This window comes from Hyla sarda, chromosome 2 (assembly GCF_029499605.1).
Source record: "Hyla sarda isolate aHylSar1 chromosome 2, aHylSar1.hap1, whole genome shotgun sequence".
NCBI classification, from domain to species: Eukaryota; Metazoa; Chordata; class Amphibia; order Anura; family Hylidae; genus Hyla; species Hyla sarda.
Window position 1 is genome coordinate 422,659,015 of NC_079190.1, and position 16,612 is coordinate 422,675,626.

General features: G+C 47.2%; 1 protein-coding gene across 6 annotated transcripts in view; it reads right to left on the reverse strand.

Annotated features, from left to right (window-relative positions):
- Positions 1-16,612, reverse strand: part of LOC130356858 (cyclic AMP receptor-like protein A) — a 738,932-nt gene that overhangs the window by 229,989 nt on the left and 492,331 nt on the right. For all 6 annotated transcript variants that reach the window (XM_056558908.1, XM_056558911.1, XM_056558909.1 and 3 more), the window contains one exon: positions 2,613-2,691. In XM_056558908.1, the coding sequence (XP_056414883.1) occupies positions 2,613-2,691 (79 nt within the window). The remainder of the gene's footprint in view (positions 1-2,612; positions 2,692-16,612) is intronic.

Here is a 16,612-nt window from a genome sequence, read left to right on the forward strand (position 1 = left end):
GCACCCTAGGGTTTGTACAAGACCCTACGGCCCAATGTTCTGCAGTCTGCACATACCCCCATGTGTATAGCAGTGTGTGTGTGTATGTACTTTCCTATACAGGTGGGGGTATGTGCAGAGCATTGCACCCTTGTTTGAAGTACAGACTGGGTGCAATGCTCTGCACATACCCCCACCTGTATAGGAATTTACACACACACTGCTATACACATGGAAGGGTATGTGCAGACTGCAGAGCATTGCACCCTAAGGTCTGTAGAAGAAACTAGGGTGCAATACTCTGTCTGCAGTCTTCTCTGCACAGACCCATGTGTATAGCAGTGCAGAGCAGACTGCAGACACAGATTGGAGGATCGCCGACCGCCAGGGCCGCAGCATAGCTCACAGCGAGTGTGTGCACTAGAAGATTTTCTTTTTTACCTTGTGAAAGGGGCCGGCAGGCCTGACGAAGCGCAACCCGTGCGATACGGACAGTCGCCCTGTGTGACTGAGAACCCCCGACATTACAACTGTCTGCCTTCCCCTCTGATGTACATCCCGGAATAAGAAATACAAAATAAAGAAGTACCCACATGTTGCAAGAAGTTGGGGTGAGTGCTCCATTATTCATTTCCATCTGGAGTTTACTGTTCTTGTTTATATTTCTTTTTTATTTATATTCCTTTTTTTTATTACTAAGTTGATTGTTTAACAGGTAAAAAAATACACCTTAGATTTTTTGTGTGTACATATTGATACTATCAAGAACCCTTGTGTTTTTGCTGGACAAAAATAACCTAATTCTGCTCGTGCACATGGCACACCAGATACATTCCATGCACATGATGAACAGTGCAGATTATCGGCAAGCTGGCACCCCTCTGCATATATAATGTATGCACTACAATTTAGCAAAATTTTGAGATGTAATTGGTCAAATTAGGCATTAAATGGGTTGTGCGCTGCCCTGCAGTTCGGAGCTCCGCTCACAGTGTCCGGAAGTTCATTACTCCGAACGCTGTGTGCGGGCTTCCGTGTTCGCAGCTGCCGGGCGTGACGTCGCGCCCGGCCCCTTCGTGACATCTCGCCCGCCCCCTCAACGAAAGTCTATGGGAAGGGGGCGTGACCGCTGTCACGCCCCCTTCCCATAGACTTTGGTAGAGGGGGCGGGCATGACATCACAAGGGGGCGGGCGTGACGTCACAAGGGGGCGGGCGAGACATCACGAAGGGGCCGGGCGTGACGTCAAGCCCGGCGGCCACGAACACTGAAGCCCGCACAAAGCGTTCGGAGTAATGAACTTCCGGACGCTGTGAGCGGAGCTCCGAACTGCAGGGCAGCGCACAACCCCTTTAAGAGAACAAAATACTTTGGAGAAGTGAGCAGGATCGTAAAGAAAAATCATGTGAAAGGGGTTTACAGGTTTGAAAAAAATGTGTTCCACTTGATTCTAGGAAAAGTGGCTAGTTATCATTGTGGTTCCCGAAAGGCAGCTAGCATGTACACCTCATTTGCAGTGCAACTTTTAAAGGGTTACTCCGGCCCCAAGACATCTTATCCCCTATCCAAAGGATAGGCGATACGATGTCTGATCGCTGGGGTCCTGCCACTGGGGACTCCGGCAATCTGGCATGCAGCAGCCAGCCTTAGAGAAGCGGTAGCGCTGCAGCCTCAGAGTCTGCCGTGTCATGACTACGGGGCCGGTGTATCGCAACATCATAACTCCGCCCCCTTGATGTCACGCCCCCTCCCATAGACTTGCATTGCGGGGGCGGGGATGTGACGTCACAATATTCCGACCCTGTAGTCGTGACCCGGCAGACTCGGAGGCTGCAGCACTGCATGCAGCTTCCATGGGTGGGTGCTGCATGCCAGATTGCAGGGGTCCCCAGTGGTGGATACGATGTCATAGGGCAGGAGTACCCCCCTGTAAATTCAGCTCCTAATCTCTCAACTCGATCTTCAGATTAGGCATAAAAAGATGTATTCCATACTAGGAGGTACAACCTACTATGCCCAGTTGTACATAAAAGTGTGCAAACACTTAAAAAGTTGTTTTATTTTGTTTTTTGCAGAAAACCTGTTTCCAAGCCTGCAAACATCACTGCCGTAATGGTGCAACAATTTTTATTTATTCTCCCCATTTTGTATAATTTTTTATTACATGCTTGGATGTGTCAAGTTAGAGTAATGGGGCATGGATAATAAAGGGTTATACAGCAAGCAGTGGGAAGAGCAGCACATCAAGGTTAGAAGTAGGGTGGTGCATGCAGTCCAAATGGCCCTGGTCAGAGGCCCAAATATAGATCCGAAAAGAAAGGTGGCGGCAGCACTCAGATGAATTTAAAAGGAGGTGATTTTATTCCATTTTCAAATATAACATGCAACATTTCAGCTGCCCATGCAGCCTTTTTCAAGCTTGAAAAGCTGAATAAAAGCACTTGCTTTTCCATTCAACTGAGTGCTGCAGCGGCCTTTCTTTTTGGATCAAACAAAGGGTTATTATTTTTTTTCCATACTGAGTACAAGGGGCTCAAGGGAACCAAACTGATCAAATTATAAGCCTAGTTCATAGACACATGTAAACCAATACCAATGAGTTATGTAACAGAACTAAAACAGTGCAACATTACCCTTTGTTTTGCCACATAGATTATCCGTAGGTAACATAGCATCATCAGGAATATCAGGCTGAACAATGGAATGTACCATCTGAAATAAACAACATACATTTGATTTAATGTTGAGAGCCTCACAATCTACGACAAATAGCTGAACATACGGTAATACATAATAATAATACTACATTGTTACCATATCACCTCCATCCAAATACACGTTGGAGTAAAACAAATCCAATCCTTGCTTTAAAAGATCCTGCAGAATATTTATTTTGTGCACACAAAAATTAATATTTCATATAAGTATTCCATGTCAACCTCTGAATAGAGAAAGGAGAAGAGAATTATCTATGAATGCGTTTTGCTGCTATAGTCAGCACCATGGACAGGGACCACCAAATACAGTTACTCAACTATATGTATATTACTTTGTAATTGATAACATAACAATCATCTCATTACAAGGTACAGTAAAATAATAGCCTCACAGAACAATGAAACAGCCTCTAAGAGCCATGATAGTGAATTCAGGCCTACCTGGGCAGACATGGATCGTCTGGTGTGCAATGAATTTGGCAGAGAGCTCAACTGGAATGGAGTGTAAGAAATTCCCAGATTTTCAACCTTTAACCATTATACAGGGATATGGACTGTTAAAGGAAATCCACACACCCCTACCCTCATAGAAGGCTCCATTAACAACAATTGACAACTGTAGATTCTAAAGCACAGAACCAAAACGAGAGATTGGAATTGTAGTCAGGTAGGCATAGGTGAGAGCAGGCAAAATTTACTCATGACTGGTAGACAGACAGAAGACCAGTGGAGCTCTCTATTAACAATAACCAGTCAGGAGGTCTAAAGTGGTGGCAGAGACATAGCCAAGGCCAAGGAACTAATTGGGTCAGAACCTGGGTAGTCAGAACTGTAAAACACTTGAACACTTCGAGAGGCAAGGAGTCAGCTGCATGTATGCTCACCAGCACTGGAGATTCCAAGAGGAGAACAGTAATTTACTTGACTTTTGTGTCAACAATTTCAAAAATCCCTTTATCGCCTGCATAAACGGCATGTAACATCTTAGTCTCATTAATGGATGAATGCCTTTCTCTGTAGATTCTAAAATCTATTGTGCAAGGCTAATTTTAACCTACGTAAAGCAGTGTCCATCAGATATATGCATCAGGCCGAGTCCCCGATTTATATGTCCAATGTATACCTAGAATGGATGGAACTTAGTGGCATCTATTATACATAAGGTCCCAAGATTTAAAAAAAAAAAAAGAATACTGTGCAGTGTAAAATCCGTCCCAATGGAATTGTTCATAGAGGAAAAAAACAAAACTTCTCCAGCTCCCAGATGAAAAAAGAAAACCTAAATCCACAAATAAAAAAGGCTACGTGTTTTGATTCGTTAACAGATCTTAAAGGGGTACTCCGGCCCTAATACATCTTACAATCTGTCATTCAGCAGCCACCAATGTGAACTCTACGCAGCACTGGAGGCTCCGAGTGTGCAGCATGACGACCACCAGGCCGGAATATCATGATGTCACGACTCAGCCCCCGTTTGGTGTCACGCCCCGCCCCCTCAATGCAAGTCCATGGGAGGGGGCGTGACACACCTACCCTTCCTGTTGTCCTACTACTACCATTGTCTTGGTGTCAGTCCCTGCTGCAAGTACTTATTTGTGTAATCGTCGGCACATCAACCTTCCCACTCAGCAAATCAGTGGGCTAGGTGGTGTAAGCATTGCTTACACGTGAGAGGCACGTACTTTTATAATATATTTGGGATTGATCATTCTTTGGAGATGGCTCTCTGGATAACTCTTTTTTATCTCTCTGTCACTCCTCTTGTTCCAGCATAACTAATTTTACTACAAGACAATAACCATACTTATCTTATAATTGCAGTGAGGTACTGTCTAGCGCTGCTGATTTCTCTAAAAGGCTCTTGGCAAGTCCCCAGGTCTGGCTCTCCTGTGCTCTCTTGTCAGCTATAACTGATTATAATGTGATATACTATAATAGGATAGGATTACTGTATGGCATATTATAATCTGTTTATCATAGTGGACCACAATATAATTTGTTATAGCTATCATGCAGATAGCACATTATGAAGAATGTAACTTAGTGTCCCACTATGACATGGTAAAAAAAAAAAACTAACAGCCAAGATAAGAAAAAAGGCATTTTATGAATTATGGGGGAGATTTAACAAAACCTGTGTAGAGGAAGAGTGGAGCAGTTGCCCATAGCAACCAATAAGATTACTTATTTCATTTTTTTTAAAAGCCTCTGAAAAATGAAAAAAAAACAACAACCTGATTGGTTACTGTGAGCAACTGTAATAGTTTTACTCTACACAATGTGACAGTTTGGCAAGGGAAGGGTGTATTTCCCTTGCTAACCCTGAAGAAACCTCCACCTGTGGCCTCATTAATGCGGTAGCAGAAAGGGGAAGTGTGTTTAAAAGAAGTTAGACAATGTAGTCTGGGCTCTCCCCAGAAGACATCAAGGTGGCTTTGGGGGGAGGCAGGGGTCCTGTGGGGAAAACACAGCCCGAGCTGTGAGTGGCCCCAAGTGTGGACGAGACGCACAGCAAGATGTTGCAAAAGCTGTGTGTGAACAGTGAGGCATAAGTTTAACTGGCCGAGAAAAGAACACCATTTGGTAGTCAGGGAATGCTGGATTGTTTAGTTAGTGACTCGACGGTCTAGGGTTTTATTTGTTCCAGTCTTATGTTTTCATTTATCATGCAACCTGTCTAATAAAGGTGGCGAGGGGCCAGACTTGCATAAAGTACTGTTGTTTGCCTGCTGATTGAAGTGGAAATGTGTCCTGTGGCGTTGTCAAGGACGGTCCCAGAGCTATCCCCAGGGAGAAATCCTTACAATTGATGGAGGATGCGGGCAGAACGTTGCTGAGAGCAACCAACGGTCGAGTTGCAGTGAAGTTGTTGCCAGGAGCAACCAACCGTGCATGTTGCAAGTGGGACAAGCTCAGCTGTGGAGTACAAGAGCAGGACTGAGCCTATGGTGAAAGCGTTGCTAGGGGCAACGGATCGCAACAAGTGAGTGAGCGCTCTCTCAGCTAAGGAGACAGGTGGATGGGCCACGTGCGCAGCAGAACAGCAGTAAGCAAAGTTGTTTGTTTTGCAAAAATGGGTCGACGTCAAAATGCTGTTGCGAGGAGCTACAGACGTGGACAGCAACCGCTTGTTGCCAAGAAGGATGGTATGGTGAGCAACTTGATGCAGTTCAGCAAGAGGAAGTCTTCACACCTGATAATTCTCTGGTTAGGAGGCAAGAAAAGATGAATGTGAGGATCTGTGAGTTATTTGTGGGTGGTATCCCGCTGTACGTGGAACTGGACTGTCACCAGGCTGTATCCAGAGTCATGTCGGACATAATACCATTTGTGAAGATTCTTCCAGAATCTGGTAAGACTGTTCTAATTGACTTTGAAACATGTTATGGGACAGTAAGCCATAAGCTGGAGATGTGTGCAGAGCTTAATGTGGAGTTTATACTAGGCAGAGACTTCCCATATTTTTGGCAGTTGTGGAATGGGAAGAGTGTGCAAGAGAAACCGCACACAAAGGTTCCTGAGCTAATGATGAGTGGTGTGTCACTACTTGACTGTGTGAACTGTCCTGTAAATTTTGAACCTATGCAATGTGATAATGTTTTTTGTGAAAAACCCATGCCTATGTTAACTGAAGTAATGTGTACTGCTGCCAACTCTGACAGAACAAAAGAAAACCTGTGTAAGCTGATAGTAGGTGGTAAAAAGATGATTGCTTTGCTAGAGCCTAGGGGTATAATACGTCTGGTGAAGCTGGGCCCTGTCTTAGTGTCTATAAAAGCAGTTATTTGGGTTTGTATAACTGTTAATGTCTGTATTTCTACCCCCTTTGGCACTGTGAGTCACAAGGTTGCAATAGAGCCCTCCTTGGAGTATAATGTAATTTTTGGGATGGATTTTCCATTTTTTCAGCAGTTATGGAAGACTGTCAGGTGACTAGAGCAGAAACACCTGATAGGCTCACAACACTTGACTTGCATCACACACTAGTTAAGAGTTACTCAACAGAGGCTAGGGAGAGGATAGGGAGTGTCAGCAGTCACTAGATATATGTCAGATAGAGGTTTGCCAGATTGCTGGGAGAGCTGAAGAACAGACCATGAGTCAAGTCCAGGAGGATCTAGAGACTCAAGTGACAAGTGTGCCTCTGACTGAAACAGAATCTTCAGTAAAACCAGAAACGGATCAGGTACAGGAACATGGGTTCCATTCGCCAGCTGAAGATGAGCTCAAGGTGGGGCTAGAATTGCGTAGTCACCTGGAAGAGGTGACCGGAAAAGAAGCCACAGAGATGTCTGTGGATGATGCAGAAGTACTGAAGAGAGTACATGTGGAGCTGGGTGCTGTGCTTACTGTCATAGACAGAGTCCTGAGTAAAGGAGATGTGATGTCTGGATCAGAGATGGATTGTGACCTGGAAGGTCGAACCACTGGACCAGATGTAGTTGTTGCAGACCCAGGAGCTCTTGACTTTTTTGCGAGTAAGCGGAGAGACGGTGGTGAAGTGAAAGAGAGGTCTGCAGGAGAGCAGAGAAACAGTCCAGAAAGACTGTCCAGGGACTACCCATAGGCCCAAGGGGCCAAGATCCTTGCAAAGGGCATGATAACCCCCAAAGGAGGAGAAGAGTTGGAACAAGTTGGCTTGAAAGAGCAGGAAGCAAAGCTTTAGCTGCAGAAAAATAAGTTTGCGGCTCTGCAGGATGAACTGGCCCGCTCCCAAGATCTTGTGACCAGCAAGGAAAGAAAAGGAGAGTCTGGCAAAGCAGGTCTCATTCAAGGATAAAGAAGTGAATGTCCTGTGTGAGGCATATTTGGCTCTACAAACTGATCACAAAGCTAGGTTGGAAGCCATGGAAGAGCTGGAGAAGGAGAAAGTAGTAATGGCTCATAAGGTCCAGAACATGAAGGCGCAGAACAAAACGCATCTTAAGTCTCACGCAGCTACTTTGTATTCACTGGGAACGCAGCTCTCTGAACATGAGGCTCAGCTAAAAGTCTATGAGCAGAAAGTGTCCAAGATGGTGCAGCTGAATAAAGACAATGAGCAGATGAGAGAACCACTACTGTCCCTGGAGGATATTGTCAAAAACTTGACAGAATTGCTGGAAAGTGAGAAGGTGAACTCTGCTAAGCTCAAGAGTAAGCAACAGAAACATCTAAAGCTACTGGAGACTGAGATGCTTTCTCTAAAAGTGGCAGAGTCTGAACAATGGACTCAAGAAACAGAGTCTGAACACCATGAGAGGAAGCCATATGAGAAGTCCTCTGAAGCTGAGACTGAGGTGGAACCCTATGAAACGTCCTCTGAAGCTGCAGAGATATGGACATTAGATGGTGAAAATGCTGAGGCAGAAAAGTTCTCTGAGGCAGAAGCTAAACCAGAGATAACTGCAGAAGTCCTGCAAATTGGTTAGTGACTAGATGTCTAGGGTTTTGTTTGTTCCTGTCTTATGTTTTTATTTATCATGCAACCTGTCTAATAAAGCTGGCGAGGGGCCGGACTTGCATAAAGTACTGTTGTTTTCCTGCTGATTGAAGTGGAAACATGTCCTGTAGTGGTGTCAAGGACGATCCCAGAGCTATCCCCAGGGAGAAATCCTTACAACAGGTTTTTATAAATCTCCCCCCAATGTTCTCATATTTGTCCACTAGTATGTGTGCACAAATATTAGCACAATGTAGGCAAAGTCATTTTTACAGTATGTATGTTGCAAGGTTGAAAGTTTTAATTTTACAAAACAAACCAAGGTCTTTGTATCTTGCAGTGAAGTGTAACCATGCTTAGCTCACCATGCTATGCATAATACAGGAAGCAATCATTAAGCAACAGCTGAGCCAGGGCCTATACCATTTATTACGGACAAGGTACAGATATCTCCACTCCAACCCGACCAGCTCTACACTAAATAATTATAAAAAGACATCTAATAGGAAAATGGCAGGATTCGCATAGTCTGTTCTTACTTTCAAAAGACCTTTTTTATCTTTTGCTTTTTATGTCTACGACATTGATCAATATTTAATTACTGTCATTGGCCACCGAGCAAAACAAGTTTAACTTCCACTTGTATGTAATACATATTCCTCTATTCCATATTTGTGGTCATGGCTCGAAAGGCCGAACGAGCAAGTATACGAAGAAGGAGAACAAGAGTACTTACCGTCCTGAGCCTTGGAACCCCGGTAGACCTAGTACAGAATTAAGAAATACAAAACAGCGGATGAGGTGTGCCCAATAACCGCGACCGAGGGCACGCCTATAGAGGGCATGCCCTATGTATGGATTATGATAGAAAAAGGGAGGGTTGGGTGGGTGACGCCCACGAGTCATACGCCCCTACCTGAGGGAGAGGGGAGTTTATATACCCCACGCCACTCCCACAAATGCAGCCAATTAGGCTTTTTACTTGTGGTCATGGCTCGAAAGGCCGAACGAGCAAGTATACGAAGAAGGAGAACAAGAGTACTTACCGTCCTGAGCCTTGGAACCCCGGTAGACCTAGTACAGAATTAAGAAATACAAAACAGCGGATGAGGTGTGCCCAATAACCGCGACCGAGGGCACGCCTATAGAGGGCAAAGAGTCAAGAGTAGGGTGTAACTCTATTTTATTTGTATCACAACGCCAACACTTTAAACACATTAGCCATTTCGGTAGAGGGATCCGGAATGTACCGGTCAAAACAGCTGAAGTTCCAGCGGCCTAGCTTCTTAATGATGTGAGCTGGGACATCATGTTTGGAGGCTGCGGAGGCCGCTCCGATCCTGAACGAGTGTCCTGAGATGACAGCGGGATCATGACCTAGCATGGTGACTAGGGAGCGGACGTATCTGGTAAACTGGGAGGAAGACAGAGCATGCCCAGCCCCCGGGAGGAGCGGACTGTCCGCTGCTTGCCCGGACAGCATTGAGAGGAGGTCGGTGAGAGACGAGACTGGGCACCACTGATGTGAGGTGGGGAAATATCTGATGGATGCTCCCCATCTGCAGGTTTTGGTGGACGGAAGGGTGAAAGTGAAACCTAGCCTGTTAGATGATAGCTGGCTCAGGGTCGGCCCGGGTGCTCGGCAGCCAGTGCGCGTGAACTCCCCCGGTCTAAGGAAGCCGTAAAAAGCAAGGTGTATGGCAGCTTTGATGACCGTGCTGAGGTGAAAACCAAAAGGGTGCGTGTCCAGTAAGGAAGACATGGCCCGGAAAAGATCCCCCGTGACCGGTGCGCGAGAAAGAGATTTGGGGTGCGACAAGACTGAAATGCCCTTGAGTGCTGCTTTGATCGGATGAGCAGAGAGTAGAGAAGAGGCGTGAGGGTGCGAGAGTGACCTGTGGTGTTGAAGACCTGTTAGGTGAAGTTTGATGGTGTTCTGGGATAAGTGTAAAGAAGAATGGCAAAAACCAACAAAAGCTAGGGCAGAGTGTAAAGTGATTGTGGGGGAAAGCCCTAAGCCCTGCATGAAGGAGGAGAAAACCGCCAAAGCGGTATCATAAGCCCGGATCGTGCTGGGAGCTAAAGACTTCTTGATTAGAGTGTTGGCAATGGAGACGTATCTGGCTAGTCCGTTAGCAGTTGTTGGAACGGAGGCACCGGGACTCCGACCCGGTCTGCGTCTGGTTGTACCTGAAAAAACACACCGAATTTAGCCCGAGAGAGTGCATCAGCCGCCAAGTTCTTCCTACCTTCTATGTGCTCGATCAAAAAATGGAAATTGTGCTGGAGAGACAACAGAATGAACCTCCTGACAAAGCGCATTATGTGGGGGGACCTAGAGCGTCCTCTGTTGAGAATGTCGACTGTAGCGGAATTATCGCACAGAAATCGAACTGTGGAGTTAGCCCAGGAGTTTCCCCAGACAGCAGCGGCGGCTACGATGGGAAATGTTTCAAACAGGGCTGAAGTTACTGTGAAGTCGGGAATGTTGCGGATCTCAGCTGGCCAGGGGCCGGCTAACCATTTGTTCCCGAAAATGGCTGCGAAGCCAACCGATGAGGCATCGGACACTATAGTCGGGGACCCGTCTGATAAAGGGGGAACGAAGAAAGAGACACCGTTCCAGCTCTCCAAGAAGTGATCCCACATGAGTAGGTCAGCCATCGCCTCATTGTTGATGTGGATGACCTGCCTCTGACCCGATACTGAAGGGAGAAGGTCCAAAAGTCTGGATATGAAGGCTCTCCCCTGCGGGATGATCCTCATAGCGAAAGCCATCATGCCCAGGAGGCTCTGGAGTTCGACCCTGGTTACTGTGCGACTCCTGGATAGGTTGTGTATCATCTCCCGGGTTCTGACTAGTTTCTCCTGGGGAAGCCTAGCCTGCATGTTTACAGTGTCTAGGATGACGCCCAAGAACACCAGTTGCCTGACGGGGCCCTCCGTCTTGTGAGGTGCCACTGGGACCCCGATTTCCTTGAACAGAGACAGTAGTGAAGTGAGGTTGAGAGGAGTGAGACTAGGATGTTCGAGTAGTAAGAAATCATCCAGGTAATGTATGACGTGCTGGCAGTCAGCCACGTTCTGGAGTGCCCAATGCAGTGCTGTGGCTAGTTGGTCAAAGAGCCAGGGGCTGCTCTTTGCCCCGAATGTGAGCTTAACTGCGAAATAATACTTGTCCAGCCACCTGACACCGTGCCATTGCCAGAGGTCTTGTCTGATCGGGAGTAGTTTGAAAGCGTCCGTTATGTCCGCTTTGGACAACCAAGTGTTTCTCCCTAACTGTAGGATAATCTGTATGGCTCGGTCAATAGTAGCATATTTCATGGATAACTCGTCGGAGGGGATTAAAGCATTGATGCTGGGAATGATGGAGGAATAAGGCGCTGAGAGGTCATAGATTAATCTTCTTTTATTGGAAAATTTGCCTGTGGCAAGCCCCAGAGGGCTGACTCTCCAACATGGAAAAGGGGGAACATCAAAGGGACCTATCATGAAACCTTTTGCCAGTTCCTGCTGGATTAGCCCGGACACGATCTCTGGCTCGGAAAGGGCTGACGACAGGTTACCACATTCATGCGTGCTTTGCGGCAAAGCGACCAAACCTGTGTGGAACCCATCGCAGAAACCCGCCACCAGCCATCTCACCCAGTCGGGCTCAGGATGACCAGCTAGGACCTGTGCGAGGACCTGGACCTGTACCACGCCTAGTCATGCCTGAGGGCCCTTCTGGGAGCAGATAGAGCTGGGGTGAGCCCTGAAACAAATGAAACACACGTGTAGTAGTCTGCAATTGCTGTACACGCAGGAGGAAAGATTGAAGTTATTGCAGATCTGGGTCTTGCCCAGGTACCTCACTGGTCTACCGAGTCTATCTAGGGCGGCCACGTTCCTTGGAGCTGGAGGGGTGAAGGCGTTCAGGCTCCTACTGGTGCTGGGTTCCCCTGGGTTGCTGACCTGCGGGCACCAGCTGGGGAAATGCGTGGTCACCCCGCATGCGGTGCAGGAGGGGGCTTTCAGACCCGCGAAATGTTCGCAGTATAGCTCCGTGTCTATGGACCCCCAGTTGGTGACGTAGCCGAACTGCGCGTATGCGGCTGCTACTTTTGCTGAAAAAGACTTGTGGTACTCGTAGAACGTGGTGCCCCCGTACTTGTACGCCATCTGCACAACCCTGTGTAAGTACAGGTCCAACTCCTCCCTGCGGCCAGGGCTGACTGAACAGAGTACGTCCCTGAATAGTCCAAATGCCAGCACAAACTCAGTGACACTCAACTTCCTGCTGAGCCTAGCGTCCTTGCTTTTGAACGTGACCGCCAGCTCCCCGCAGGCAACGGTTTTGGTATCATGTACGTCCGTGGTGGCAATTAGCAGAGAGGCGAGGTTGACCTCTTTTCCCTCAAGGATGTCCTTTTTTATGGCTGCCGGGATGAAATGTGCGGGCGTGATGATCGGTGGAGGATGTGGCATACCTGAAGGCGTGGCCTGAGAGGTAGAAGCCGTGGGCGACGCTGCGGTCGGGACTGCTACGTCGCTCCTGGAGAGTTCCATTAGGTCTAGCCTAGCCTTGAAACCTGACACCGTCGTAAGCACCTCAGTCATCATCGTGTGAAGCTGAGACAAGGAGGCGCTTGAAACTTGATCCTGGGCCGCAGCCTGGCTACCCCGGGGGGCTTGGTCAGCATTCAGCAAGTTGAATAACTCGCCCTTCCTAGCTGAGGCCGGAAAGGGGACACCCCTCCTTCTCAACTCTTCCATTAGCCTGGGGATGGTCCAGGACCTGTACGAGGGCAAGCTGCCTCGGTCCGAGGCCCTGGCAGGAGTCTCAGGAACCGAGAGTGCCTCCTCGATATCCGCTGGCTGAGACATGCTGCTGGCAACCTGTCCGGGCCATAGAAGGGTGCCGGCAAGAATAAGAGGGAAAGAGAACAATAAAAATGACTAGTGAAAAAAAAATATATATATATATATATATACCCTCCCTATATATGTATGTATACTCTCTGTACACAGTTTTTTTTTTTTTTTTTTTTTCTTCGTTCTCCTGGCTACAGGAGGGAACTGACCTGCTGAATTTCCTGAAAAGCTTCCAACACCGGGAGTACTGACCGCACGGTAATGGCTTCCAGCTGTGGATATTTAAGGGAAAGATTAATTACACATGAATGTGACCGACCGAAAAGGCGTGATGGAGGAAAGTGTGATACTGAAACTGAGGCTAAATGTATGCTGTTGCGCTGAAGAAGAGTCAGAACAGCATACGCAGAGGACCCCACTGAAGATGAGTCAGACGCAGGTGATCCTCTGCCTATGAGTGATGTCGAGTCGTTCTGAAGAAGAGTCAGAAATAACCATGTCGTCAAGCCCCAACTGAAATTGAGTCAGGCTGGGGCCAATTGACGTGAGTGTGGTGACGCACGTGGCTCTGAAGACGTGTCAGTAGCAGCGTCCTAACCGGTGGCGGGAGTGCTCGTGACTGCGTAAATGTACGGGATGAATATGGAGTGATAGACGGGGGGAGAACATACGGTTCCCCTCTCTAATATTGATTCTGTAAGTACCTCAAACTGAAAGCTGTATGAGATGTATACGGGAATACGGACACAATCCGACCACCTGGTACCCTGTGGAGCAAGCAAAACGTGATGAGGCAGGAAGCACCCTGACTGACCGTGACTGCCAACGTTGACGAGCCACCGGCCGTCAAGCTACATATATGTATACAGTGACATCAAGCAAACAAGTTCCGTGCCGTAGTGGTGACAAGCAGCTCCCAACCCCGCTCCCTTGACACCCCTTCCCCCTGGCAACCAGGACCTGCTGGGCCTGGCGACTCCTGCCATGTGCCCACCTTGTATGTGAAAACGAGGAGGGGGGGAGGGGGGGGGCTGGAGCAGTGGTGGGAAAGAGTCGCTGCCCCCTGGAGAAATCCGGCGTGATTAGTAGGGCCTACGTGCCACTGGAGGGAAGCTGTGGCCTCCGTGCGTGGCTCTAACTGAAACCGAATCGACCCCCCCCCCCCCCTAGCCGAGCGGCGAAGGGGAGCGGGACTGTATTGCAGGTCCTGGGAAACCCCTCCCCTATGGCCGGGGCCGTTTGTGTGGAGGCCGTCAGCGGCAGCGTCCTACGGCTGAGCAGCGGCAGCGCCGCGGCGCCGGACGACGCCGTCACTGAAACCCCGCCCCCCCCCCCGGGCCAGAAGCCCCGCCCAGCCAGCGCACGGCAGGAGATGGCGTGGAAGCGGGGCACCAGGCCCGGACGGAGCGGCCGGGCCGACGAGCGGCGGCGGCGGCGCGGCTGAACCAGGGAGGTCCCCCACCCACACCCGGAAGCGCAACACCGGGGAGAACGCCGTAGTGCAGGGCCCAACAACCCGTTCCCCCCCGGCCAGCCGAGCGGGTGCTGACAGCCGGCAGGAGAGGACGGGCCGCGCGACCCGCAGGAGCAGTGCTCCCCCAGAGCGGCAGCGAGCAGGTGGCAGGCGGGTAAACGGTACAGGGGCCTGGGCCTGCGGCAGGAGTGAATACTTACCGACCTGAAACACGAAACACGAAATAACTGCAACCCACTGCAAACAACTGACACCTCCGAGACGTACGCCCTAACACGGTATCCTGCAAGAGAAATACCGCCCACGAGTCATACGCCCCTACCTGAGGGAGAGGGGAGTTTATATACCCCACGCCACTCCCACAAATGCAGCCAATTAGGCTTTTTACATATTTATTAGTAAACAATGTTATCCAGGTGCTCAGAACCAGATCCATTTACTTTTATTTGTGTATCATTGCTATGCTCAGAAGGCCTATGGAGTGTATTAATAAGATCAATAATTGTATTTTAAGCCTCTATTCACATTGGGGGAGATTCTCCAAAACTACTGTAATTTCTGTTCCAGAGATATTATACACCCCTTTTTTTTCTCCTCACATTTTCAAAGATCTTTTGTGCTGCTATGAAAATGTGAAAATTCATTTTCGCGCCACTTTGGGTTTTTTCACGCCAATTTTTTTTAAGTTGCAGCCATATTGAATTTTTTTGCGCCAAAATTGCCGAGTTTGGTGCCAAATTTTACATCCCAGAAAATACTGGCAGAAACATCTCACAAAATATTTCATGATTACTAGTGCCCAGACAAGCAATAACTGTATAAATAAAACATTTCTGAGTGTAAAGGTGAGTGGAGGTGCAGTGACCAAGAAAAAAATATATATATACACACACACATATATATATAAATATATATATATATATATATATATATATACACTCTCTCCAAAGGAAACAGCAGCAATCGCCAGGTCCAGTATAGTAGCAAACTGATATTTATTGCATCAATAACAGCAACGTTTCGGCTAAAAGTGAGCCTTTCTCAAGCATAGTGCAAATAGCAATGAATCAAACTTATATATGTAGTGAAGGAACAAGATTGGTGACAATACAGGTGCATTACATTAATCATTAGACATTGTGTCCACCCTCAACCCATGATTGGGTAGATGGGCGGTCATGTGATATCAAATCTGTCAAAATGTCAAATAACAGACTTAAACTCTATAAATATTAACGTTATTACTTCCCCACATGGAGCGACGGAGTCCGCAGGGATCAGCAATTCGTCCCCGACCCTCCGATTGTTGATAGTTGTAACCATTCCCGTGCATCTGAGTCACCGTCAGTTCGCTCCTCCGTTTGTAAACAAAGGAGCTGCGGCTACGCGGATCCCACATAGATCTCCGCCCAGCCTTCATTCCATAGTGTCGTCAGTGAACAATCTGCGCATGCGCGGGTGCTCCGTGCATCGATTCTGGCCGTCCTGCAGTGAGTGCACAGAGACCGCTGTCAATAAATGCAGCAGCTCTGTGAACTATATTCACCAGGATCTTGGCCAATAGGAATGTTTATAGGACAGACTGAAAATTGACGACAATATATAGTGAAAAAAGAGGGGGTTGTGTGTATTCTACGGTAGAATTGCATAAAGTTCCGTGCGTCTTCTCGCTCCATGTGGGTTAGGTGTGAACAAGGTGTCTAAAAATGATACAAAAATACAAAAAGTTACACAAAGTTAAAATGTAATAAAACCAACGCCTCCCATCGTTTATCATTATAAAGAAAGTATACACGTATTCCTGTACAGAGAAGAGTAGAAAAGAACAAGAGAAAAGGTGAAAAAAATTAATAAAAAGTGTAAATAAAAAGCAAAAAAGCAAAAAACAAAGACAAAAATAAATAAAAAATAAAAAATAAAAAGTAAATGAATAAAAAATAAAAAATAAAGAATAAAAAATAAATAATAAAAAATAAATAAAGAATAAAAAATAATAATAAGAACTAATAAATAAAAAATAAAAAATAAATGATAAATAAAAAAATAATAAATAAGGCTGGGCGGAGATCTATGTGGGATCCGCGCAGCCGAAGCTCCTTTGTTTACAAACGGAGGAGCGAACTGACGGTGACTCAGATGCACGGGAATGGTTACAACTATCAA